The 26,649-nt window shown below is 41.7% G+C and overlaps 1 protein-coding gene across 2 annotated transcripts in view; it reads right to left on the bottom strand.

Annotated features, from left to right (window-relative positions):
• GTPBP8 (GTP binding protein 8 (putative)) overlaps positions 1-26,649 on the bottom strand; it is a 197,420-nt gene that overhangs the window by 125,692 nt on the left and 45,079 nt on the right. The window contains exon 6 of one of the 2 annotated variants that reach the window (XM_044251396.1): positions 180-618. The exons of the other annotated variant lie outside the window; for it this stretch is intronic. Coding sequence (XP_044107331.1) covers positions 615-618 — 4 coding nt within the window. The 3' untranslated portion in view covers positions 180-614. Of the gene's footprint in view, positions 1-179; positions 619-26,649 lie in introns of those variants that run through there. 2 annotated transcript variants of the gene reach the window in all.

The raw sequence follows: 26,649 nt of genomic DNA, 5'->3' as shown, positions 1-26,649 counted from the left end.
AGCTATACTCTCTCTCCTCAGAGAAAGAGCTGAAAGCAGTTCTCATCGTCCTTCACCCTGGTGTGGGGTGCTCTGCTCGGCACAGCAAGCCGTGTTATGAGGAAGATAGGAGATCTGGGAGTGGCGAGAAGTCTGGAGTCCTTTTAAAAGATCTTTTTATTGATTTCCCCCCAGGTTTCTTGAAATATAATTGACACAGAACAGTAGATATGCTTAAGGGTACAAAACAAGGATTTGGTATCTGTATATATTGCAGAATGATTACCACAAGATTAGTTAACACCCATGACCTCACATACTGATGTTTTCTTCTCCTTGTAATGACAAATGTCAAGATCCACTCTCTCAGCTCCTTTCGAATACATGGTGCAGTACTATTGAGGATAGTTGCGGTGGAGTCCTTGATGAGAAGGCAGCTGCCGGACGCCGATCCACAGCGCACAGCCACCGAGTGCCTGAGCTGCCCTTAGGAACAGTCCTCTGTGCTGTGGGGAAGCTGCTTCCCCAGTGCTCCCTGCTCCAGCGGTCTCTCTCCACTTCCGAGCATGCACTCTGGGTCATTCAAACCTCGGGGTCAGTTTTGGCTCTGCGATTACCAGCTGGGTGGCTTTGGGTTAGCTGTTTAATAAGACAAGTGAGTCAAATACTCTCCTCCAACAGGGTAAGAATTCTTGTAGGAAAAGTGTGTGGTATCAGGCAATTGCTTGATGTTATTGTCATTTCCAAGTACTCTCTCTTTCCCTTATCTTCACTGCTTGGGAAAGAAAATGGTAGTTTCCTCCTTCCTATTTCTTTCATTCAGTCACACTGCTCGGCAGTGGAGAATCCTCCCCTGATCTGATGGATCCTCCTCAAGCAACTGGCCATTTGCTTGGCGCTGGACCAGTGCCTATTATTTGACTAATGTCCCTCTGATCCAACACACACACACACACACACACACACGTGAGGCACAGAATTCATATTTTTAAAAGTTTCTGCTCCTGATTAAGATTGTTATACCCACTCAGACTCAAGAATGCCATGAGAACACATAATGATATTGTATGAAAAATAGATGAATTGTTTTCTATCAAGATGACTGAGTTTGGAGGTGGCAGTTGCCTCAGTCATAGACTTGGGAATACATTGAAAGGGATTTGTCTTTTGGGGACTTGACATTTCAGAGAAGTCCCTCATCAAAAACAACTTCTTTTTATTTGCTGCTTTTTAGAACAGTCTACCGTGCAGGCTAAGGTTAGCCCCAATCTTTTTGCTTTTTTGGGGTTGAAAATTATATTCACTCCCTTGTGGATCTTTCCTTTACCTGTGATCATGTGACTCGTGTCCTTATAAGGAGTCAAGGACCCAGGCATCTGCCAAAGGAGGAGTGGAGGACTGTACCACAGAGGATGGAGGGAGCAGAGGCTGAGTGTGGGGTGGTAGGAGAAGGCAGGCAAAGCAGTGGGGGCCACTGGTCGTGGGCTGAATGTCCCATATGTACAGTTCTGGCAGGTGGACGTTACATTCAGCAAGACTGACCCAAGGGAAAAAACTTTTCAAATGTGTCTAAAGTCTTGCCCAGTGTCCCACACTTTTAGAGGTGTGTGTGTGTGTGTGTGTGTGTGTGTGTGTGTGTGATGGGGGTGGGGTGGCTGTATACTCAGAGTTGAAAATAAAAAAGCTCCCTCTATTGACTCCTGAATGGCTGAGATAAAGAGAACCACATGGGACCCATTGTCAGAAATGAGAGCTCAGAAGCTGGCCTCCTTTTTCCCATTATTGTGCTATTCTCCTCCTTCCCCCTATCCCTCCCACCTCAAAATGTTTCCCCAGCCTCCACCCAACCCCCACCCCCCTTCCCCAATAGCCCAAAGACCCTCTTTTCAAGCTCCCACTGTTGAGGCCCCCTCCACGGAGCCCAAGACCTCCATTCAGAGTCACTGGTTTGGGTAAAATCCCTTATTCACCCCCTAGCCACCCCCCTGCCCCGTCAGCTGAGCCTCAGTTCAGACCTCACAAAACAAAACAAAACCAGCCCATAGAATTGATGGTTGCTGCTGGAGGACCCCCCTCCGCTCTGTCCTCCAGGGGCTCCTGCCCAGGCAGCTTCTATTCTCAGTGTTCCCTCCCTCCCTGCCCCCAATCCTGCTGGATTTTTGTAGTTAACAAGCGCACACTGTTATTATTGTGCCCCCTATCATATTTATTCCCTTTCAGAGCTGATCTGCACTTTTGTCAGAGGCAACCCAGGCATCTTTTGACATTTTAGCCTTTCTGTCTGCCGGGGAGTGATGGCATTGGTGGCAGCAGGGGTGACCCAGGCTTCTAAGATGAAGCAAGCAACGCAGAAATGAGGAAGAAGAGAACAAAACCCCAAAACAACAGGGACTGGAGAGGAAAAAGAAAAACATTGTAACTTGTTAGTGACCCAATGTGAAAGAGGTAAGGGGAGGAGGACGCTAATGAGTTTGAGGACAGTTGTATTTAAGAGTTTTATTTCCCAGCAAGCCTGCAAATTGGCTAACTTTGTGATAACCCTCAACTAAGCTTTCATTTTCACAAGTTACCTAAATTTGGGAGAAATGAGAAAGGGAAACAGAGAGACTGAGAAGAGGTGAAACCCAGGGAGACTCAGAGAGAAATACCAACCAAAAAAAAAAAAAGGTGTTCTTAATATAACACACAGTTCCAAGTGGCTAATAGGTTTGGCAAAGGTCTTTTGTGCTTTTTCTAAATGGAAAGCTTAGTAAATGTCACCAGAATCCCCAAACTTTGGTGATTAGTAAACTTCCCTGATTCTTTCATATTTATTTCCATTAAGAATTTTGTGGTCATGGGCTAGAAGTAGTATCTGAAAGTGTTTCTCCAATTAATGCCAGCAGAGTGCTGAAATGTCAATGGAAAGAAACTTCAAGAAAACACAGCTAATTAGTTTTCACTTGACCTCGCAGAGAGGCGCATTTTTATTCCAATTGTACATCTGAGGAAAGGAAGTTGAACAGCACTGTGATTTGCACTGGCCCAAGGTAGAGTAAGGGACAGACAACATCTGACTGCCGGGCCCCCAGCCAGCTCCTTGAAAAACCACAGCCTTTATTTTTTATGATCATATTTCTGGGAAAAAATGCATTTGTGCTGATGAGGAAATCTGAACGACAAAATTCCAACATACTCCTATATTCCAATGTACTCCTTCTCCTATAGGAGAAGAGCATGTGTTGAGAGAACGTTTAGGGAAGAGATTAGCCTGTGGGATTAGTCATCTCCTGACTTGATTTTCTTTCCTTTTAAGACAACAACAGAGGAATCTCGTGGACAGTCTACATAGAGGGAGATGCTCCGAGTCCTCTCTGATCATAGTCTTTCACTTTTCTAAATAATCTGTTGTATCCTTAAAGACTTTGTCCTTCCAAATTGCTCAAAGCACTCACAAACATTAATCGAACTTCAGGACAGTTTGTAGGTGACATTAGCCTCCACTTTCAGATGGAGAAACAGGCTTAGAGAAATGAAGTTTCTAGTAACTTTCTAGAAACTGTAGTAGAACGAGGTCTAGAATTCATCATACTCAGGCTGAAATCCACCCATGCTGCTGTGAGATCAATGACATCCAACAGATCTTCCAGCAAAATCTCCAACGGCTAATTCTTATTTTTAGGCCCAAGTTTTCTCTAGTCTCCTACTTCTGCAAACTTTAAATGGTGGCCATTACACTTTTTATAATCTTTCCTGAGATATGAAATCTAAGATTCTCACAGGTTTTGCCTCAAAATAAACCCTTCAGCCTTTTCTTTATTCTCCCATCATATAATTTCTATTCACCCTAGGTTTGATACCTGCCCCGGTTTCCCTTTCTGAGTACAGTTACCCCCACTGGTATTGGTACAGAAATAATCCCTCCATGATATTTGGATAGTGCTTCATGGTTCATCAGAAGGTTTCATTTAACCCTTCCGTTGAACTTCACTATAGTCCTAAGACTTTTATAGACAGGGAAAGTGAGTCAGGCTTAAAGAGGTTAAGAGTCTAAAGTCACATGGCTAAGGAATTTGTGTGGAGGTGTGTGGGTGGGTGTGGGAGACAAGAACCAGGTCTTCTAGGGCTCAGATATAGAATATTTCATGTTAATATTGGAGAGAGCTGCTGGAGAATGACTTTTCTGTATATACTGAAGAAGTCAAGAAGGGCAATAGTGTCTGAAAATAATTCAACTTTGCAGACAATTTGTAGGTTTGATCTAGTAGAGTATTCCCTAAGTGTTACTAAGGAACCTAGAACCACTACTTAAGAATCAGGAATATTGTAACAAATTAAGGTAAACTGTAATCTATTTGGGTGCAGCGACCTGAGGTTTAGTTGACATTGATCATTCTTCTACATTGTGGGGGATAATTCATTCGTGTAACTGGGACAAGTTTTGAGATCAGAGTTATCACCAATTTTAGAAAAGAATGTATGTTCTGTAGATGTTGTATGAAATGTTTTAAAGTATTAATTAGGTCAAGGTGGTCAATAGTGTTGTTCAAGTCATCTATGTCTTTACTAATTTTTTTTGTCTAGTTCTGTCAGTTACTGAGAAAAAGGTGTTCAAATCTCCTACCATGACTGTGGACTTGTCTATTTCTCCCGTTAATTCTGCTTATTATTGTTTTGTATATTTTGCAGCTCTGTTATAAGGTGCATACTCATTATTTTATGCCTTCCTGATGAATTGACTCTTTATCATTATGGAAATACTCATTATCTCTGGAAATACTCTGCTCTGCAATCTGCTTTATCTGATATTAATAGAGCTTTCTATCATTTTTAGGCTTATTTTGCATGGTTTATCTTTTTTTTTAAACTTTTTTTAAAAAAGATTTTATTTATTTATTTGACAGAGAGAGATCACAAGTAGGCAGAGACGCAGGCAGAGAGAGGGTGGGAAGCAGGATCCCTGCTGAGCAGAGATCCTGATGTGAGACTCCATCCCAGGACCCTGAGACCATGACCTGAGCCTAAGGCAGAGACTTAACCCACTGAGCCACCCAGGCGCCCATGGTTTATCTTTTTTACCCATTTACTTTCAACCTGTATCATCTACTCAAGATCAAATACATCTAAATTCTTGATTATATAATAACTTTTGTAAATTTAATTAGTTTTAGTGAGATACTGAGAGTACAATCATCTCTGGCTGAATCAATAAAAAGGGAATTTCTGAACTTAGCTAAAAGGTTAAAATCAGGTGCAGGTGGCCCAATAGATAGAAGTGGCCGCTCCTGTGACCCATGTTCAAGACTTATTAACTGAATTCTCCATATCTTCTCCTTTCTCTTCTCAGCTGGACTTCCCCAGAGTCTTCTCCCCCTTCCCACTGCCATCTTTCCCCCTTTCTCTCCAGAAAGTAAATGCTAGTCTATGACCTTGTCACTTATTCCACAATCATTAAGGTTTTCTTTTTATCTTTTTAGTTTTTTTAATTTAAATTCAATTAGCCAATGTCTAGTACATCATCAGTTTCAGATGTAGTGTTCAATAATTTATCAATTGCATATAACACCAGTACTCCAACATCCCTGCCTCTCATCTCTTCAACCAAAAGACTAAAGCAGGGAGTCTCACTGAATTTCTTTCTTTCCTGAGACTCTCTCCTCAATGCTCCTTTTGTTTCCTTTTTAACTCCTTGGTTTGGTAATAGCTCCCACTTTTGATGCTCCTTTATCCCTTTTCAAGTCCCTCCATAAAACTTACTTCTTTTTCTCAGTCTCAGTTTTTTTCCTCCTTTCCAGCCACATCAACTCAACTAGATGTCTCCCTGTTTATTCAGTGTTTTGTTTAAGCCTAAATCAGACAGTCAACGCCTTGACGCTGGGGTTTCATGCTCAGAATTCTGTGCTTTCCAAAATGCCATCTGCACTTACCACACTCTACAAATAATAAATAATTAGACCAAAGAATCAGAAAACCGGTGCCAGATCGCTGATTAGCATAAGTCCTCAACACATAGAAAGAGCTGCTGCTGCTGCTACAGAAACGTTTTCTCCAAGAAAAAGAGAGCAATGAACAAGAACCTTGGAAGAGATACTTGGTCACAGTTCAACTTGGATGATGTAGAGGACAAACTAACTGTGGAGGGGAAGGCCCCTGGGGCTCCTTCTCCCCCACTGTGTCTTAAGAAACTGTGGCCTGAGCGCTCTTTCTAGGCCTTATTCTTCCTCTATATCCAGTCCCTGGCATAGCACCTGACATGAAGGAGGTGCAGGATAAACATATTCTTGAACTGTTGACTCAAACCTAAAGATTTAGGGGAACGGTGAGCTCATTCCAGTACCTAGCTATGGAATTGTTCTTACAGACAGAAAAGTCTGACTCCTGACTGATTTGTAGATTGCTATAGAAACTGGATTACTACATTAAACCATATTTGATATTCATAATTTGATGCTCTGAACATAGACAGAACTGTGCAAGGGGGTCTGGTTAAGAAGGCAGATCTCATATGTATAACATTTTCATTTGTTATACACAAATATATATTTATATATATTTATATTTATTTTTAATAGATAGTGAAAAAAATCTGTGAAAATGAATATATCTATATCTATAATTTCAAAATGGTTCAGTAAAAATATTTGATCCTTAAAAGGACACATCCTCAGTTACATAGAAAACTCACATTACAGAGGTCTTGTAAGGAAGGCCCCCAGTGGGTGGGGTCTGAAATTTCAGTTTATTGTCATTATATAACCTAGCTATATACTGAGCACATACCTTTCTAACTTGCTCTAGAAACACCTGTACTATATCTTTTCAAATGAGGCATGAAGTTGGGGTTCTCCAACTACTAAGCTGTAGGGTTCAGTGCTCTGGGTACTGGTAACCTCAACACTCACGTGCAACAAGGCTGAGAATGACCATTTATCCGTTCATTCAGTACACACTTCCTGAGCTCCTTCAATGAACCAGTTCCTTCATGAGTAAGATAAGGTGCCAGCCCTTTGGAAGACTACAGCAAGGCCTTCAAGTCCTGTAAAAGTTGAAAGTTTCTTTTGGTGTAGCTTTACTTTGGGAAGTAAGTCAAGGCTGATAAAGGCATGACACTGATGGTCTAGATACCTTGTTTGTATCTTCTCAACTCTGAATATAGAAGATTCCTCTTTCATCTGGGACAAACCTGCCTACTGACTGGACTAACGGGCAAAACCTTAAGGGCAAAGACAAGGCAGAAGCAAAAGAAAAGACTGAACAAACAGATTGGGGAAGAGGAGGCAGAGACGAAGAAATGTATACCCATGACTGGTCCAATATGAATCTTATGGACATCAGGTTCATGCTTTGGGGTCCAGGGTTCTTCAGATCTGTGCTCCCTTTCTTGGCCTGAATGGGCCTTGCACCAGGCAATAATTAGTTAGAATAGTATGACTTAGATGGAAATACTAGGCTAATTCGGACAGTTTTAAGCCCCTGGAGAGCTGGGGTATATGCCTCTCATAGGAAGGGAAGTCTAGAAAGGTGATTTATAATATACATTTTTTGGTTGTGTACAGAAGATTTCCTCAAGAAAACTCAGCTTGCTCTTCATTTAAGGGCCTCTGGATCTCAAGACTGGCTTCTGTTTAGAAATTGGTTGAGGGGCCTCAAGTCTCTATTATGGTGGTTCAACTCATAATTCTCCTGAGCAAACCTAGTTTTTCTGCTTTTACAAATCTAGTAAAACTTTAGTAGACTATCCATCTATTTAGCTTTAGAAACAGCAAAATTAACTAGCCAATACCAGTGACCTCTGAGGTTCAGACTGTTCTATTTATTATTTTGGCTTGCCTACCCAGTCTAGTAATCATACCAGCCTTGCCTTTGTGATTGTCTACCACTTAGCCCCTGCCACCCCTGAATCAGGGAACCAGTTAGATGACAACACAGAGCAGGTTGGGGCTCTGGATTCTGCAGCCCCCTTCATGAACATATTTATCTTTTCTAGACTTGAAAAATGGAGAGTCTTCTGGACTCTCTTGTGGGCCATAGTTGGAGAGCGCATGTCTTACAAGATAAACCCACTTTAGTATTCAGATGTCCTGAAGCCTTTGAATACTTTCCTCTGTGACAACTGATCTCAAACTTTTTGGTGTTAGACTACTTGACATTTCTTAGAAATTATTGTGAACTCCCAAGAATTCTTGTTTATTTGGGTTACATCTATTGTTTTTTACTGTATTAGAAATTAAAACTGAGGAGTTTAAAATATATTCCTTTGATACTACAGCAGAACTTGGTAAGTGGTAATTTCTTGAAGGTTACATTATAAAATTTATTTATTTACTTTTTAAAGATTTTATTTATCTATTTGACAGAGAGAAAGAGAGAACAAGCACAAGCAGGTGGAGAGGCAGAGGGAGAGGGAGAAGCAGGCTCCCTGCTGAGCAGAGAGCCAGATGAGGGAATTGATTCCAGGACCTCGGGATCATGACCTGAGCTGAAAGCAGATGCTTAACCCACTGAGCCACCCAGACATCCCTAAAATATCAAATTTAAATGACATTAATACATTTTAAAAATTTTATAAAAACCACTGATCTATCTTGAACTTTGAATGATATGGAATGATGTTGACTTATAAGATATTACAGGGTCACATATTGGTCATTTGGAAAATATTGGCTCACTGACTTATACCAATCTTCTAAATGTTGACACATGTTATTCTACAATATTGAAAATTGCATTTCTTAATATTAGAAATTAAAAGCTATCAAGTTTTAGTAGCAGATATAAGTTTTCCGTATCTCTCATTTTCACTAGGAAGTTTGAACTTTTATCATCAACAAATGCTGCCAATTGTTTTCACAGAAGTGACATGAAATGTCAAGAAGAGCCTATAGTTTGTCAGTTTTGTTTTTTTTTTTTTTTGAGTAAAACAGGGTACGCCATGAGAAAGAGAAAAAAAACCCTGCTAGTTCAGCTCCCACCTCAAAGTCACACAAGAGCTTTTCTCAAGACGACCGTCATATTTCAGCATGCAGCAGAAGTGCTTTATAAATACTTCCTATTTGGGGGCACCTGGGTGGCTCAGTTGATTAAGCAGCCAACTCTTTATTTTGGCTCAGGTCATCAACTCAGGGTCATGGGATCGAGCCCCACGTTGGGCTTCCCACTCAGCATGAAGTCTGTCCCAGGACTCTCTCTCTTTCTCTTCCTCTGACCTCCTCCCCACCCTCCTCCACCACTCACACTCAAACACACACTCTTTCTCTCAAGTAAATAAATAAATCTTTAAAAAAATATTTTCCAGTTCATTACAAGAATATTAAAAAGATGTGCACTAGACAATTAAAACCTAATACGATTAATATTATTACTGCCTCATCAAGGCTATTCTTAAGTGTAATTAACTCTTTTTATTATGAGTGAAGACTTAAAGAAAAAGAATAAAGACTTTTTATTATAGCCGTGAAGACCACAAGGGTGACTGGTATAGTTTGGTGATCTTACTGGATTCTTACTGACACACTCTACCCTAACTGCTTTTGCACCATCAGTGCAACATAGTAAAACATGGAAATAACACCTTAGTATTATTATGAAAATAGTTTTGATCTTACGAATTCTGTGAAAGGGTGTTGGAGACCCCCAGGGCTCGGTGGACTATACTGTAAAAACTGCTGTTCTACAGTGTATCAAAGAAGTTCTGGCATTTTATTTAGTACAGGCCACCTTTGCATCCAGAATTCAACCAACCAACCCATGGTGGAGCGGTTTCCAGCTGCTCTTGGCTGATCAAGCTAGTATTTTGAATCCAGAATCTCTGTTTAGTGCACCTATGTCAATGAATTTGGTCATGTCCAACATTATATTCCTTCCACCCTGACCTGTCACTTTTAGGATCTATGTAGGATTCCCATACATTTTCCCACATTTTCTGTGAAAATAGGCAAAATTGCACAATTCTTTTGGTGTATATTTCACCTTCTTATGGATCGTCAATTCTGTACATCACTCTTTGGGCCCGCCGGGAATTGAGTCTGGTCATAGATCTAGAAGCAATGAGAATGTGTGAGGGAAGTTCTAGAAAAAGACCAGCAGTCTCCTGCAAGGGCACTACCTCAGGATTGGCCATTTCAGATTCCTTGGGTGAGGGAAGACTAAGTTCTTCCCTCAGGGAAGGTAGGCAGGCAGGCAGACATGCAGGCAGTTTTCTTTCAGCAATGAAGACTTAGCAGAATTTAGGGGTTTAAGGTCAGGATGTGCCCATATGTCTTCATTATAATGTGAGCTGAGAATCTGAAGCTCTGAACTCACCATTTTCTTTCTCCCAAGTTCTCCAGTTTCTTAAGAAGCATATAACTAGCTCCTTTATACTTCTTATCTTTATGTTCTATGACAACATCTGCTTGTTCATGAAAAGCTTAAAGTTCTGTTAGCAGTTGATTACATGTGTTTGCAGGTAACAGGTGATAATACAAATTCTGCATCGGCATGACAAGATGACCAGTGTCCCCCACTTTACCACTGGCAGTAAGGTAATTGATACCTTTAAATCCAATCAGATCAAAATAACAATTCCAGAAAACCCAAAGCTAATTCAGAGAACCCATCCTTAAGGCCCTGCTGCTCTAAAATCACTTCCAATACTAATTTCTGTATCAGTAAGTGTTTGGAGAGAAGCACACCCATGAGTGGCATTGAGTAAGGGACTTTTAATATGGATTAGGCCTTGCACAGTAATGGGTAAGCGGTCTACTTAAGGCCCTGTTTCCATATCTCATGTGGGGCCCCAAGTCACCAGGGCCAATAGTTAGGAAAGAAAATTAGACATAAACTGGGGAGAGCAGATATTCATTAAGTGCTCATTATCACATGCCCTCTGCTCTTCTAGGCCCCACAGCGGCATCCTTTGTTCACCTCATCCCTACTGATATTGCTGGCATTCACAACTAATGCCAGAGGCTGGTGTAATGTTCGCATAGGTCCCTTTTGACTCAGCTATGGATAGTAATCACGGCTGGCAGTCTTGCCTCACATGCAGATCCCTCTGGAATTGAGCTAAGACCTATATTTGCCCTTGGTTCTGGTCATCTCCTCTGCTGTGTATAATCCCATGTCAGATTGGCAGGCCCTCTGCGGCAAGTTCTCCAGATAGATCCTCAGCCTAATTTGAGTTCTGCATGCCCTTTGTAGCTGAAGGTGGTTTGGACAAGCTATATTTATATTCCTTCCTCTGTTTCACTACACCGTACCCCTGGGTTTACATTAAAGAAACACGTTGATCAAGGGCAGCATAGGAAGTCATCTTCCAGAGCCCTAAGTGAGGAGTCAGAATAAAGATTACATTCCTCAGAGTTCACTTAACTTTAGTGGGTGCTTCTAAAGCACCCCTGCCATTTCAGCTTATGGTCTATGTACAATATGTGCATAATGGGTGGGATGGGGGGCCGGGGGGTGGGAGAGAGAAAGAGAGAGAGAGAGAGAGAATGAGTCCTATGGATCCAATGGATCCAACAGTGTGTTGGTCATCTGGCTCTGTGAGGGAGAAAAGCCCTGGCATGTAGTGTTTGCTAATTTCTGGGATGAAACGGCTGGTTTCAAGCTAGCAATGACTTAACGACCTGCTCAGAAAATTTTTGAATTTTTAAAAAAATAACCTTGCTAGCCAGGATAAGCTCACTCCAGCATTCAGCTACCCGGAACGTTCCTTTATCTGTCTTTGTTTCCTTCGTATTTATCTATTGTCTTTTACAACTCCACAGCCACAAAGTGTAGACTTTGTTTTCTTTTTTAAATTTTTTAAAATATTTTATTTATTTGTTTGAGAGAGAGACAGAGAGAGAAAGTGAGCGAGCATGTGTTTGAGCACACGAGCAAGGGGGAAGGAGTAGAGGGGAGGGGAAGAAGACATCCCATTAAGCAGGGAGCCAGATGTGGAACTCGATTTCAGGACCCTGGGATCATGACCCTAGCCCAAGGCAGATGCTTAACTGACTGAGCCACCCAGGTACCCTGGGCTTTGTTTTCTTTCCAGTCTATCACATCCTTCTATTTTTGGAGTATTAAGCCTCTTAGCTAGGGAAATCATATAATTTGTCATCTGAATCAGGACTTTTTTGAAAGTGAAAGGGAGCACTCTTAATTATTCATCAGGATAATGGGAACAAACCAATACTGTCCCAGAAAACTGGAATATGTGGTTACCAGACTCATGACCTAGTCTTCATAATGAGTGATTGTATCTTCCATAAAATATAGGAATACTCTATGACCTGAGTTCTCCATGCTTCCTTCCCAAAGAAATTTAAGAAATCTTTCACATCCAAAGCCTAGTTTTCAAGCCTGTTGTCTTTTTAAATACACCTCCAATGTGGGGGGGCTACAAGGAAACATCCACTATTTTAATATTTTTATCCCTTCCTGTCAATAAATATAAATATCCTTACAGACTGTTGAAAGGGAAGCCCTGTCTTTGAAGTCAGACTGGGATACAAATTCAGGTTTTGCCATCATATAGTTTGTGATCGTGAGCAAGTTTCTCAATTTCTTAGAGCATTAGTTTTGTAGTCAGTGAGTTGGGGGATGGTGGAGTTGGAGTTTAGTGGTGTTGCCAGCTCTTCCTGATTCACCCGAGACTATCCTGATCTTAAAACTAAAATTCTGTATCTCAGGAACCCTCCCAGTCCCGGGCAGATGACCCAGAACAATTGGTATGAAGCTCACATATCATGTAATAGTGCATCTCCTCTAGATGGAACTGCTACCCCCAGGGGAGGGTGACTGAGTGGTCAGAGATCAACTACCTAGGAATTTTTTTTTAGTTTTGCTTTATTCTGTGTCTCTATTGTTCTACTTTATTGCCCCCTCTGCCCGGGGAGTTACCATCTGTCTGATGGACATACTCACTGATGAAGAGTTTGTCCTTTAAGTCATCTCAGTAATGTGATTAATTATTAGGTACAAAGTAAGAATTCCGAAGATGAATTGGATATAATTCTAGCCCCAAAATGACTCTTTAAAGAAAACCTCTGTATTCCTCTTGCCAAGAAAAGTCTATGTTGCCAGTGGTGGATATTATCCTCCTGTTACTTCTGTTGGAATGATCACCGCAATCTGAGAGGCAGAGGATCAATCAAGCGAGACATTCCATCCACACCTCTGGGGACCAGTATGGCACTGTTTTCTCACAAAGGCTTTATTTAGACTGGCTTAATAAGAGTCTCTGTTTTTAAAACATAATGTGAATTTAATACTGATGACAGGGGCTGGACGGCCAGTGCAGAAACGAGTCTTCTATTCCCTGAGAAGGTTCAGCTGGTGTAGCTACAACATGAGTTCCTCTCCCAAAGTCTGAGTGGTGCAACCCTGACAGGTAGGAATTAGCTCTCGAGGGGCCTGTTTGGTCTCAGAGACTCATTCCAACTGTGACACCTTGGCCTCAGCTACCCCATTATGCGAGGTGGAATAAAAAACTCTTGCAGAGGCAAGGCTTGGGGTGACATCAACCTTTTTCCATCTGGAAAGAATTGAAATCATCAGCTCATTTTTGGTAGTTTTCTAGGGAGTAAAGTTTGTGATTTAAGAAATTATGACTTGGAACTCAATTTGGGACAAAAGATGCTTTTTTTCTACTTATACCATGCACAACACCTTCATTATCATCTCTTCAAGCAAACCTCCCTTTTCTAAGTTGGCAGGCACTTCACGGTTGGTGTTACTAAACCCAATTCTTCTTGAAACAACACATACTCCATGCACTGGCTGGAAGGGAAGGATTAACGAACTTCCATTCTTCCTTTAATTCCAATCTGCCTCCCATTCTTGCGAGTAAGTCATACTGGAGGCAGCAGTAGGAAGAGCAAGGATTAGGAACCATCACAGTGCCTGGCACGTGGTAGAGGTAATGAATGAGACCTAGTTGCTGCCCTGGCCATGCCATTAACTAGTTGTATGACCTACAAGTCCTTCCACCACTTTGGTTCTACTTCCACAGCTCTAAGTGAGGGGTTGGGCTGGGTAGTCCTCAAACCCTGTCCCATCTGTAAAAGCCAATGAGTTGCATGCTTCAGTAGCTTTTCTACTTTCTCCTTTTTCTGGTTTGTGTTCCTCTCTGCCCCTCCTTAGAAACTGAGTAGATTGATGAGATGGCCTCTGTCAGGGAGGAGGAGGGGATGGTGATTAAGCCTGGTTAGGAAAAAAAAAATGGACGACTCCTTTGTACTCCACAGTCAAGTACTGCTTTCAACAGGAGCCTCTCCAAGGCACCAGTTGGATCTGCCCTCTTCTGCAGACATGGCTTCTGTCCTTTCTCGTATCAATCCTCATATTCCTTCTAACTCTAAATCGATCATCTCCAACCTCGGGGAATGTCCCTTTATGGTTACTGGCAGTGTGTGCTGGTAAACCGGCCCTCTTAAAATGAAGTCCTAATTTGTAGTGTTTGTTCATTTCCAGGGTATAAATATTATTTCTGTGGCTGATTTCAATCCAACAATGTTTGAACAACCTGCTCGAGAATTTCCTGAATATTTAACTCTGTTCTTATGAGCTGGTGTGAGCTGATTCCAGCATACCACGTGGCCTGGCATAGATTGTAAATAGAAACCAGACCTTCTACTTCTTACATTGGTCTATAGTATCAACACAATGTGGCACACATAGTAGGAACACAAGTGAAACCACTGGTTGACAGAGCCTCTTTGCACCTTGATTAGTACAATCTTTCTTACTTTCTGCTGTAGACTGAAGGCTTATATCTTCCCAAAATTCATATGTTGAAACCTAATCCCCATTGTGATAGTATTAGGAGGGGAGGACTTTGGGAAGCTGTTAGTTCATAAGGGTGGGGCTCTCATGAATGAGATTAGTGCCCTTTCAAAAGAGACCCCCCACAGAGTTCTCTCACCGCTTTCCACCACATGAAGACACAGTGAAAAATGGCTGTCTGTGAACCGGGAAGGAGACCCTCGCCAGACACCAAATTAGCCGGTGCCTTGATGTTGGGCTTCCAGCCTCTAGAATTGTAACAAATGAATTCCTGTTGTTTATAAGTCACCCAGTCTATCCTGTTCTGTTATAGCAGCCTGAACAGACTTAAATATTTCCATAATCTTTCTTAGGGACAGTAACTGTAATCATTTCCAAGATGGTCTTGGCCCCAACCCCTAATTCATTCTATTTATTGTGACTTTCTCTTCAGTTTATAAATTAGTCTGGTTTGCTTTTTTTTTTTTTTTTCCCTGTTCCTGTCCTCTTCTGGTACTTTGATATTTAATGCACACATACACACCCATAAAAACAAAATCACCTTTAAGCTTCCCTGTTTATATCTTGGGAAAAAGAAGGTACACCCAGAGCTTAGCTTCAAGCCTTGTGAACTCCACCTCACACTGGAGTTTTCTTGTGGTCCATGTCAGTCTGTAAGTTACTCAAGGATTCCTTCTTGAAATGCCAACCATGGTGATCTCTGGAAGTTGTACATCAGGTCAGAGGAATATTTTAGAGACCAACCTATTATTAGCAAATCAGATACTGACTACCACAAAAGCTTTCATTAAAATTAAAGAACCGCCTCTACTGCGCTCTTTCCCCTTTCAGTTCTTTCCTTGTTTAACTTTTGCCCTAACTTTGTTATGCAAGCTTACTTTGTAGGGCTGTGCCAGTTGTGGCTCTGGGACCAAGTGTTCCTTTTTCAGGCAGAGATGTTTCATCTGGAGCCAGCCTTGCCTTTTCTTGCAGCCATAATGTAAGCATGAAAATATGAAAATGAACAGCACAAATAAGGTTTTATGGCTTTCTCCAGTGACGTTGGAAGCTGGGAAAGGCAATAACAGAATTCAATCCTTCATCCTCCTTTCCTATTAACTTGATTTCAAATTTTCTTCCAGAATAAATAATCGACAAATTTCTTCATTAGTGTGGAACTGGAAGAAGTGTAGTCATTTTGGCTAAGGCATGTCAGTACTGTTCTTCCCTGGCAGTTCTGCTTTGTGGAGTTTAGTGTTGAGTTTGCAATTTCTACCAGGCTATATGGCAAAGACTAAATAAAGAGGGTGATGAGGTTGCTGTGTAGGGGTCCAAGAACAGATATCAGGGGTCAAGGCTGAGGTGTGCTGGCAGAGATGAGCTCCAGACCAAATTGTGCATGCATTGGCTATACTCATGCTTAGGGGTGCAGTCCATTCTCCAAAATGGAAAAACGTAAGAAAACTACCAGAAATAGTGAAGTCTTCCACAAATTAAAAGCAATCATATTCTTCCTAGACTTCAGGAGTCAAAGCATTAGGACCTATTTAGCAATCTAATTGCAAATTAGATTAGAGAGCAGAGACACATATACACATTCCAAAAGGGGCACACGAGATAATTTTGAGAAGGCATGGTGAGGGCCAGCCTGTAGCAAAATTATATGATTACTTTTGGCATCCCCAACTTCTCTGTCCTACCTTCTTATCTTGTTTCTAGAGTCTTATGACTTCTTAACCTTTCCAGGGCCTTCCAACTCCACCCATTCAGTGAGATGGTGGATTCTTGCTAAAAAAGAGATGCTTCCAGGAGAATGCCAATTTACACATAAATATCACCCTCATTTTGTGCTTTATTCCAATGATGTACAAGTGTGCATGTATACTTAGAATAATTTGGGAAGCCTTTCAAAATGCCAATCTATTCCCTTCTTTTCTCACTTTCATCCAAGGAAACAGGGCAGTAAAGGGGTGGTGGTACTATGAGGATGTGGTGTTGGGAGGCAGCCTGATGGCTGAGGAACAAAGTGAGAAGATGTAGAGGTCACAGATGGAGAAGGCAGCTGGAAGGCTGTGCACTGGCTGCTTTTAAGCTAATTGAGAAAATGGGTAAAATATTGAGGAGAGTCAATTGATATTTCTCAACATCTGAGGCAAGATCTTCAAATGTGGAAATAGGGAAGGCCAGAAAGATCCTGAGGTGTTGGACTGAAGCTGTAAATAATGGTATGAACTCATGAATTTTTACATATATACATATATATACACACAGGTATAGAAATAGTTTGAGCATACCATGTACCCAGATCTTGATTTTTACACTCTTCCTCCACTCAAAGGAGCAGGGCTCCTTAGAAGAATGGCTGACTATAAGGCTAAGGTGAGGAAAGAACCAGATGAACCTGAATCATCGTGTGTTGTGACCAAAAGTAATGCTCAAAGAATGATGGGGATATATCAATAGGACAAATAAGTCAACTTGAAGAGCTCCCACTAGCCAAATCTAGGACAACTAAAACATCAAATAAATAAGGAAAGCACTGGATTGAAACTCAATGAATAAAATAAGAATCCATAAGTTCACATTGATATAAATAAACGTGTAAACACACAAATGAAGGAAAGAAGTGGTTCTTCCTTACATTATAGTTCCAACTATTAAGTGTACAAATTTGATGTATAGTATATCGGTGTGATATTGGACTGTCTCCCCACAAAATACTAATTGAATAAAAAGAAAAGTGGTGACTTTGCAGTGGAGAACATGGCAGACATTTGGCCAGATGATCAAGATTAACATCACCAACAGTGGGACAAGCCATGTGAATGTGACATGCTGAGAAGAGCACAACAGCTTTTCTCCAATTTTTCTGCCAAGAATGCAGGGCTTGTGTCTAAGGAAACATCCGACTGATCCAAGTGGAGGGTCATCCTAGTGAATGAAAAGTCTATCTCTTTAAGACTGTCAAGTACACAGAGCCAGGGAAAGGAAAGACTATTCCAGACTGAAGAACAATGAGACGATGGGTGTTCCTAGGGAAGAATGAGAAAAGAGACATTCAGACAGTTGGAGAAATTTGAATGGGGTCAGTGAATTGGAAGGTGGTGTTGTGTTGATGTTGATTTTTGATTGGGACAGTGGTCTGATGGTTTCACAAAAGAGTGTTCTTGTTTTGTGAAAGTAGACATGGAATATTTAGGGGTCTTGAGTCATGATGTTGGAAAAAAGACTGTCTCTCTCTGTACATATACATACACACACACATAAGCATATACACAGACATATACATATATATATATCACTTATATTTATACACAGATAAGCAAATAAAAACTATGTATTTCTCTATTAATAACTATAAATATACTTTACAATTATATCTGTGTGTTAGAGTTACTAAAATTAGCATGGACATATAAAGCTCTTGGACATTAATGGAGAAATGAAATGGTAACTTCTGAAATTTTTTCCATCTTGTCATCATTTGCATCAAATGCACACAAGATATAATGGACCCATTTAACTTCCTCAGAGTTCATGAAATATCCCTTTTTGGTCATCACATTAGAATGAAACTCTGTGACACCAAACTAGTCATTCATTTAAAGATTTTTTTTTTTGAGAGAGAGAGAGAGCATGTGTGTGTGTGTATGTGTGTGTGTGTGTGAATGAGTGGGGGTGGAGGCAGAGGGAGAGACTCTTTAAGCAGACTCTTCTCTGGGTGCAGAGCCTGATGTGGGGCTTGATCTCACAACCCTGAAATCATGACCTGAACCAAAAACCAAGAGTCGGATTCTTAAGTGACTGAGCCATCCAGGTGCCCTTCATTTATACCAGTATTTTTTTTTTTTTTTTTTTTTTTTAAAGATTTTATTTTATTTATTTGACAGACAGAGATCACAAGTAGGCAGAGAGGCAGAGAGAGAGAGAGGAGGAAGCAGGCTCCCTGCTGAGCAGAGAGCCCGATGCGGGACTCGATCCCAGGACCCTGAGATCATGACCTGAGCCGAAGGCAGCGGCTTAACCCACTGAGCCACCCAGGCGCCCCCATATACCAGTATTTTAATAATCCTTCAAAGCCACAAGTAGCATTCATTCACGCAGTATTTAATGAGCACTTACTATGTGCCAGGCCCTGTTCAGGTGCTTGCACACATTGTGAACAAGTAAGATCCCCTGCCTTTGTGGTGTTTCTATGTTAGATGGTGATTTCTGTGTGCTGTCTATGACATAAGGACAACGGTCATCTGGTGGATACCAGATCATGAAGTTGTGACCACACCGTAGCAGTGTTAACACACACTGTGTTTATTCTGACTGAAAATGGAAACTGTTCATACTGTGCCTACTGGCGAAATCTTTCCACAACACCGGGCAACTGAGAAGCTCTTTTATAACATAACCGTGTTCCCTCAGTGATCTGCATGGGCTACACCTCTTTGGGCCGTGTTGCACACAGGTGACCTGGAGGCACCAGCCCTCCCCTGAGAAAGCCACATGCTCTCGTGTGTCTGAGGCAAATATGCTTTCTGGACTGGAAATCAGAACCCTGTGTCCCCATTCTTGTGAATTCCAAACATGTGGGCATGAAAGAGATGAACACAAACCCTTACTTCTGTCTTTACCTGACTGTGGCTCTGACAGGCTCTGCTGACGAGGCTTAATGTGTTACCAATTGAAGAGAAGCTGAATATCTTAGGCCTTGGACCCTGGAGGGAGACTGGGCATGCCAAAATGCTTCCTCTTCTCTGGGTCAGCTTAGGTAGAAGTCCTGGCCTTGGCCTTGAGCCCGACGTCCCCCTGGCTGCCCTGGCAATGACCCCAGCCTGACCTGGCTGAGCTTTCCTCCCTCTGCTATGAAATGTAGGTTTAGGGAGGCTGGGGCAGGCCAGAGGGGTAAGCGGCTCCGCTAAAAGTTTCTTTTACCACAGTGTAGACATTGTGGTTTTGTTGGAATCACATTTAGGTTTATGTGCATTTGGTTTTATGAAATACCCAAGGCCATTTGCCCAGGAGTGAAATGAGTTGACCCAGCTTGGCCACAAATGACATTCTGGTTAGAGATAAGCTCCTACAGAGAAGGGAAAAACCTACCTTCTCTAATGTTAAAAGTTCTCAAGGGGACAGTGTGGTGAGGGAGAAACAACATGAGGACCTAGGTTCTGCCACTGCTCTGCTGCCAGTCATCTGTGTTACCAAAGGTAGGCCACTTGACCTCTCTGTGCCTGTTTCCTCATCTCTAAAATGCATGGGGGGATGGTACTGGTATCCTCTTAAAACCACCTCCAACTCAAACACTCTATGATTCTATTCAGGACTGCCTACATAATTTGCAGGGTCCAGAACAAAAATGAAAATGCAGAGCCCCTTGTTTAAAAAATATTAAGAATTTCATGACAGCAACAGCAGAACATTAAGGGATGCATACGGTCGTTCCAGCACAGGGCCCAGGAAGCCTTGATTCTGTGGGTGTGTCCCCATCACTACCCTTCACTGATTACACTTGAAGGAGCATCTGCTTTATGGTGCTTTGTAGGAAGCATGGGCTCTGCCATCAGAAAGACTCGGTCCGGGAGCCTGGGTGGCTCAGTCGGTTAAGTGTCTGCCATCGGCTCAGGTTATGATCCCAGGGTCCTGGGATCGAGCCCTGCATTGGGCCTCTCTCTCTCTTCCTTGCTTGCGCGCTCTCTCGTTATCTCTGTCTCTCGCTCTCTCTCAAATAAATAAATAAAATCTTAAAAAAAAAAAAAAAGGAAAAGAAAGAAAAGACTTGGGTCTTTCATGTTGGTCCTGTGTACTAGTGGGTGATCTTGGGTTACTCACATAACCACTGCGTGCCTCAATCTCCCCGTGTGTGAAACAGACAGAGCGCCCCCAACCCCAGCAGGCCGGTTGTCAGGGATAAAGACCAACGCAGAGAGCACGCAGGAGGGGTTCAGGAAGCAGCAGTGCTGCAAGGTGCCATGTATTCACACGGAACAGAATTCCATCTGAAGGATGGTTTTGTGGAGCTACAACTTGTCAAAGCAAGGTTATGTGCTGTTAGAAAGACAGTCAGATTCAAAACAGACTTCATTTTTGTAAAAAAAAAAAAAAGTCACAAGTGGTTTTTTACAGTAACTGCATCTGTGGCGCTCTGCTTTCTGGACCACACACTCTCTGATTTAGGAAGGCATACTGTTCCCAAGTGTAAATTATCTCCTGGGCCCCTTACTTTTTGCACTCAGTTCCCTGTCCTCCCACTCTATCCCCTCCTATTCAGGACTGCACACAGCTTCCGAGAAAACCATCTGAGTTTCACATTTATTTCACGGCTATTATTCTTGTTTGCTTTCCTTCATGTGCCTGAACACGTGCAGTCTTTCCCTGTTCCTGTGCAGCCAGAGATGACCACAGCCTCGCCTTGGGTCTCTCTCTCTGCTCTGTTTAATCCACCCAGCACAGGTCAGCTTCTGCTGAGGAGGGAATTCCACTCATTCATTCCTATGCTCATTCTTCCCACCCTTCACTCACTCAGCATTTTTCTAGCACATACATGCTCTGGCCATGTTGCCATGTGCTGGGAATATAGAGATGAATTAGGACTTCTGAGTAGCTCCAGAGGTAATGGGAGAGATGGATGAGTGAACATAAAACCCCAGATACAAGGTAAATACCTTTGGAGGGATTGTAGGGATGCGGTGGGGGAGAGAGACTCCCATGAGTTTAGTTTCCACCTGGGTGAGTCAGAGAAGGGAATCTTTGGGGCTGGGTCTTGAAGTAGGAGTAGGAGCTTTCTAGGAAAAGATATGTCCATCTGAAAGCAACCCTGCAACCTCACTGCTGCTTTGCCATCCTTTAAGTTATCCCTTGGCATTTCCCTGAGACATCTGTCTGAGGGTTACCCTTGGGAACTGCACGTTCACACACTGGACAGGCCCTGACACACACTCTACCATCTTGCTCTAGTGGACGAGAATGTCTAGAGGTGAGGACCCTCCATTCTCCTCTTTACCTTGGTGCTGTGGTGCTTCATTCCTTCCCCTTTTCTTTCCTTTTCTCTTAGGGGAAGATGTCCTTCCTCCTTCCAAAGGCAGCTCTTTCTCAGGGACTCCAAGCCAATATTGACAGAAAGGAATGAGAATAGAACTTTCCAGGTGAAGTAAAAATTTCAACAACTGGGTAAAGATGGGAAAGTACCATGCATGTTTGGAAAATAGCAAACAATCCAGCTTTGCCGAAGCTATCTAGTCTAAATTAATCTACTTGATGAGTATGAAAATCAACATATTCCTTTAGTAAAATATATAGTAAATGACTTAAGGACTTAAGGACATAACTTAGGACTTTGGCTTATGCTTCAACAAAAACGTTTATTTGAGTGCTTTATGTTTTTGTTAGGGGATGTACACACACACACACACACACACACACATGCACACACATGAGATCATGAGGAGGGAAAGGAAATTAAGTTGGCACAGATTGTAAGGGAAATAATGCAGATAGACAGCATTTGATATAGGCCTTCAACAAAAGTACAATCTTTCAATGAAAAAGGGAAAAGTAGGATGTTTTAGGTAAATGGAACAGGAAGAAATTGTGTATGTGTGTGTGTGTGTGTGTGTGTGTGAGAGAGAGAGAGAGAGAGAGAGACTGCATGTGTAGTGGGGTATGGTGTATGAAAACATGTTCATTGAAGGGTAAGTTGCCTCATGGGCTAGAGTAGTGGTTCTCAAAGGAGGTGAGGTATTTATCCCTGGTAGTTCTCAATGGGGGTGATTTTATGTCCCAGGAATCAGTTGGCAATGTCTTTGGACATTTTTTGATTGTCATGACCTGGGGGGTGGGGTGCTACTTGCATTTAGTGGGTAGAAGCCAGGGTTGATGCTAAATGTTCTATAATGCACAAAATAGCCCTTGACAACTAAGAATTATCCCATTTGAAATGTCAACAGTGCTGAGACTCAGAAATCCTGAGTCCTAAAAATGGCAGTCCTAGAAAGAAGTGACAAGAGATTAGGTTGGGAAGATAGATTAGTGTTAATTTGTGAAAGGTCTTAAATGCCATATAATATAATGGAGTTTTCTAGAAAAGCAAGTTTTATTTTTATTCATTTGATTGGTTGCACTTTACTCAGTGATACTCATTTATAATATGGTTCAATTAAAAGTGATGTTTATAAGTAATAACAGAGAATTTTCTGCACAAAATTCTATTAACTAAAGCTTTGAGAAAAAATCTACATATTCCTTTTCTTACAGAAAAGGGTTTATTCCTGTCCCCTCACTCATTGCCCAGCATGATTCCTTTGTCTCCTGCCACTCCCACCTCACCTCTCCCTAAGGTGTCCAGAGTCACCTTGGCCCCATGAAGTACAAGGGTTGAACTCAGGGTAAAATGTGAACCCGGCCCCTTTGCCACTATGAGTTAACTGCTCACTTTTTTAGAGTTACTGTTAGGTGTGGGCTTTCAAGAAAGATGGGCTCTGATCCAGGACTAATACTGGATGTTTGTGAACAGAAGTCTGAGGATCACTTTTCTAAGCCTTATTTATATTGGAAAAGCTGAATTCAGAGTCTCCTCACTTGATTCAGTACTCCCCGCCCCCCACTCTTGTATATGAATCCTTGCTCCATCCCCAGAATTGGATGCTGGATCTACTCCATTATTAGGAAGTTGGTAATGAGCTGGGACTTACTTAGGAAACACAGAACTTCCAAGGCCTGGTGTCAACCTTCTAAAATCAGGTATCTGCCCAGAAAGTATTTCCCAAAATATGGGGGACCCCAGAAGGTTAAGGGCAGGCAGACTCTTCATTCAGATCAAAGATGACTGAGTACTGAAGACTGCGTACTAGTGCTTCTCAAACCTTGGAGGCCAGAGAACATTTTCAAATACTAGAGTTTTTGACGGCACACTTTAGGGGATCAAATTTTATCTACTGTTACCACCCCACTATGATGGCTTTCATTCATTGAAGTTAAAAGGATACAACCTACATGCCCAGAAAGGAAGAAAGATCACAAATATAGAGTCAGACAATTCCCTCACCCTTCTGCTCTGAAAGTGCATGCTCCAGGGTAGGGCTGCCAGGTAAAATACAGAATGCTTGGTTATTTTTAATTTCAGATAAATAATGAATATTATTATAGTATCGATGTGTCCCCTGATAAATTTATTTATCTGAAATTCAAATTTAACTGAGCACCTATTTTTGTTTTGTTTTATTTGACAGACAGAAATCACAAGTAGGCAGAGAGGAAGGCCCAGAGAGAGGGGGAGTCAGGCTTCCTGCCGACCAGAGAGCCGGATGTGGGGCTCAGTCCCAGGACCCTGGGATCACGACCTGAGCTGAAGGCAGAGGCTTTAACCCACTGAGCCACCCAGGCACCCCAGCACCCTGTATTTTTATTTGCTAAATCTGGCAATCCTATCCCAGGGAGAAAATGAGAAGGCAGTCTTCTATTTTATTCAGTCAGTATCTGTGTGCACACACTTCTCAGGGGCAGCCTGCCTCTCTGAATATTATTGCTGGTGAAGATGTACCTCACATGGGCCCTTGACCCAAGACAACTACCTCACCTAAGGTTCTACTGAAGAAATCCTAGTCTTTAATGCTGGAGGTGGAGAAAAGGCTGCCTGGAGAGGGTTTACTCAGAGATACTGGTCTCTGATGTGGGAGATTTCTGAAGCATTTTCTTCATTTGACAGATACTAATTGAGCCCATTTAGTAAGAAAAAGGAACTAAGTAAGAAATACTTAGTAAGAAGAAAAAACTGAGTCATTTCTTGTTAAAAGGTTCATTCCTGTTTTCATGATGCTTACATGCTTAAGAGGGTAGAGTTTTAATACTAATTTTAATATCCTTAATTTTTATCCCAGAGTAGAACCTGAGTTAGATGGGACTCCATGTGTTGGCTTTGTCACACTTTAGCTTCCTGTTACTATTTGAATACATTTGCGTATCGCCCTGGTCATGTTTTCAAAATTCTTGCTATGTGGCATCTCTCACAGCAGATTTTATGAGAATACATAGTGATATATACTGGTGCAAAAAGAAAAGCTTTTAGGAGCATGACTGTCCTGGGCATTTTTTGTTTCTTGGCTGTGTGCATGTGTGTATATGTGTTTGTGAGTATATCTGGGCACACAGATGGTGAGTCTCTTAAAAATGCTGGGTGTACAAAGACTATCTCCTTTCTGAGTGAACCTTAATTTAAAAAAACAAAAAACAAATAACAAAAAACATTTTCTTGACTAGTTTAGTTGCAAAAGCAAACACATGGAAGATTCCAGTAATGACTTCTTATGCAGGAAAGATGGCCGCTGCTCAGAGCCTGGGTGAGAGCAGACATTGAAATGTGGTTTGGCTCAGTCCCCTGGCAGAGCACGAGGGTGTTATGTTCCATTAGAGGCCCTGGTACTTTCTCAGAAACCTGCCAAATCAGGCACAGACTTGCTAGCAGCCACAACCGAAGGATCCTACTGACCCATGCCCAGTTCTCAGGAGGTAACTGGCAAGAGAGAAGAAAGCAAAACAAGCAACCAAATCCCTACGCACGTTATAAATCTGACTTGGAAATTTTGCCTCAAGGCTGTCAAAAAATAGTAATAATGATTCCTAGGCCAGTTCTTGGGCATTTAGTCTTTAACGTAGAAAAAACATACATCCAATTATCTGACTATCAACTTGTTTTTTAAGTCTAGCCATTTCCAGGATCAGATGCCTCTGGTCCTTGAAAATAAACTTAGGTTATGCCCGCCCCCCACGGCCAAAGCAAGGCCTTCGGGCCACTTTTCAGGAACCACACCTTGAAATCACATGCATCTCCTTTCCCTGTGAGATGTTTCCTTGATTATCTGAATCTCCACGCCAGGGATAAGTTGATTTGTCTCCATTCCGTCTGAGGTTGTGGAGATAGCTTTCCCTTGGATGAATGGAATGTGGATTAAGTTCCTCTGCTTGGCTTCTGAGTGAAGCCTGAATGAGCTAGAGAGAGTAATCTGGATATGGCCTTTTGCTGCCCTCTGGTGGAAAAGGTGGGGACTGAACTAGCGGTAAAGACTGTTCTTGAGCAAACATTACTAAAGTGTCCACGCCCAGGTCCACCGGGAACAATTACACCTAAAGCTGTTAAGTTAAACTAAAATGTGAATCTACATGTCACAATAAAAAGCTATATTAAATAAATGGAGTTTGAAAGGTTTCTCTATGACAGTCCGCTTTCTCAGTAATGGGACTTTAATTCTACCCTCCTTTACTTCTGTTTGCTAAGAACTTGTTTCTCATTTTGCTATCTAAATTCTTTTTTTTCCCCTTCAACCATTATTTCATGTATCTTGAGACAGTTATAAGAATCTTGTAAGGAGTAATCTTCAAACATTTTTAAAAAATGAAAACCAGCATTTGAATGAGAAAAACTAATTCTTACACACTCCAGATGATAAACTGGGAATTATACCTGTATGTTCAGATCAAAACCCAAACCAAAACTCACTTCCAGAATTCAAATGAATCATGTTAGTTTTATACCTTCTGAGAGTTCCTCAATGCAAGCAAGAGGCTGTCTTTTTAAGACTTCTGCATGCAAATTGCACTTTGTTTATTTCTAAGTAGGCTCCCTGCCCAGCATCCAGCATGGAGCTCAGCTCCAGGCTTGAACTCAGGACCCTCCGATGCAGACATGAGTTGAGATCAAGAGTTGGATGCTTAACCAACTGAGTCACCCAGTCGCCCCTACAAATTACATTTTGAAAGAGACCACGCCTTTTTTTTTTTAAGCCCTAAAAATGCCAAAATTCTCAAAAAGTATAGACAGGTAGAAGCATGCACTTCACATTTAAATCTAGGGCAGAATACATTTTAGAATCAGCAAAATTTTTGGAGTCTTGTGTGTGGGATATTAACATATTATGCATATAAGTGTATGGCTGACCTTTCACATGTGTTCCAGTGACATCCAGAGCTATTATG

Source organism: Neovison vison, chromosome 6 (assembly GCF_020171115.1).
Source record: "Neovison vison isolate M4711 chromosome 6, ASM_NN_V1, whole genome shotgun sequence".
NCBI classification, from domain to species: Eukaryota; Metazoa; Chordata; class Mammalia; order Carnivora; family Mustelidae; genus Neogale; species Neogale vison.
Note: the sequence above shows the minus strand (reverse complement) of the source record. Positions and strands in the feature narration are given on the sequence as shown.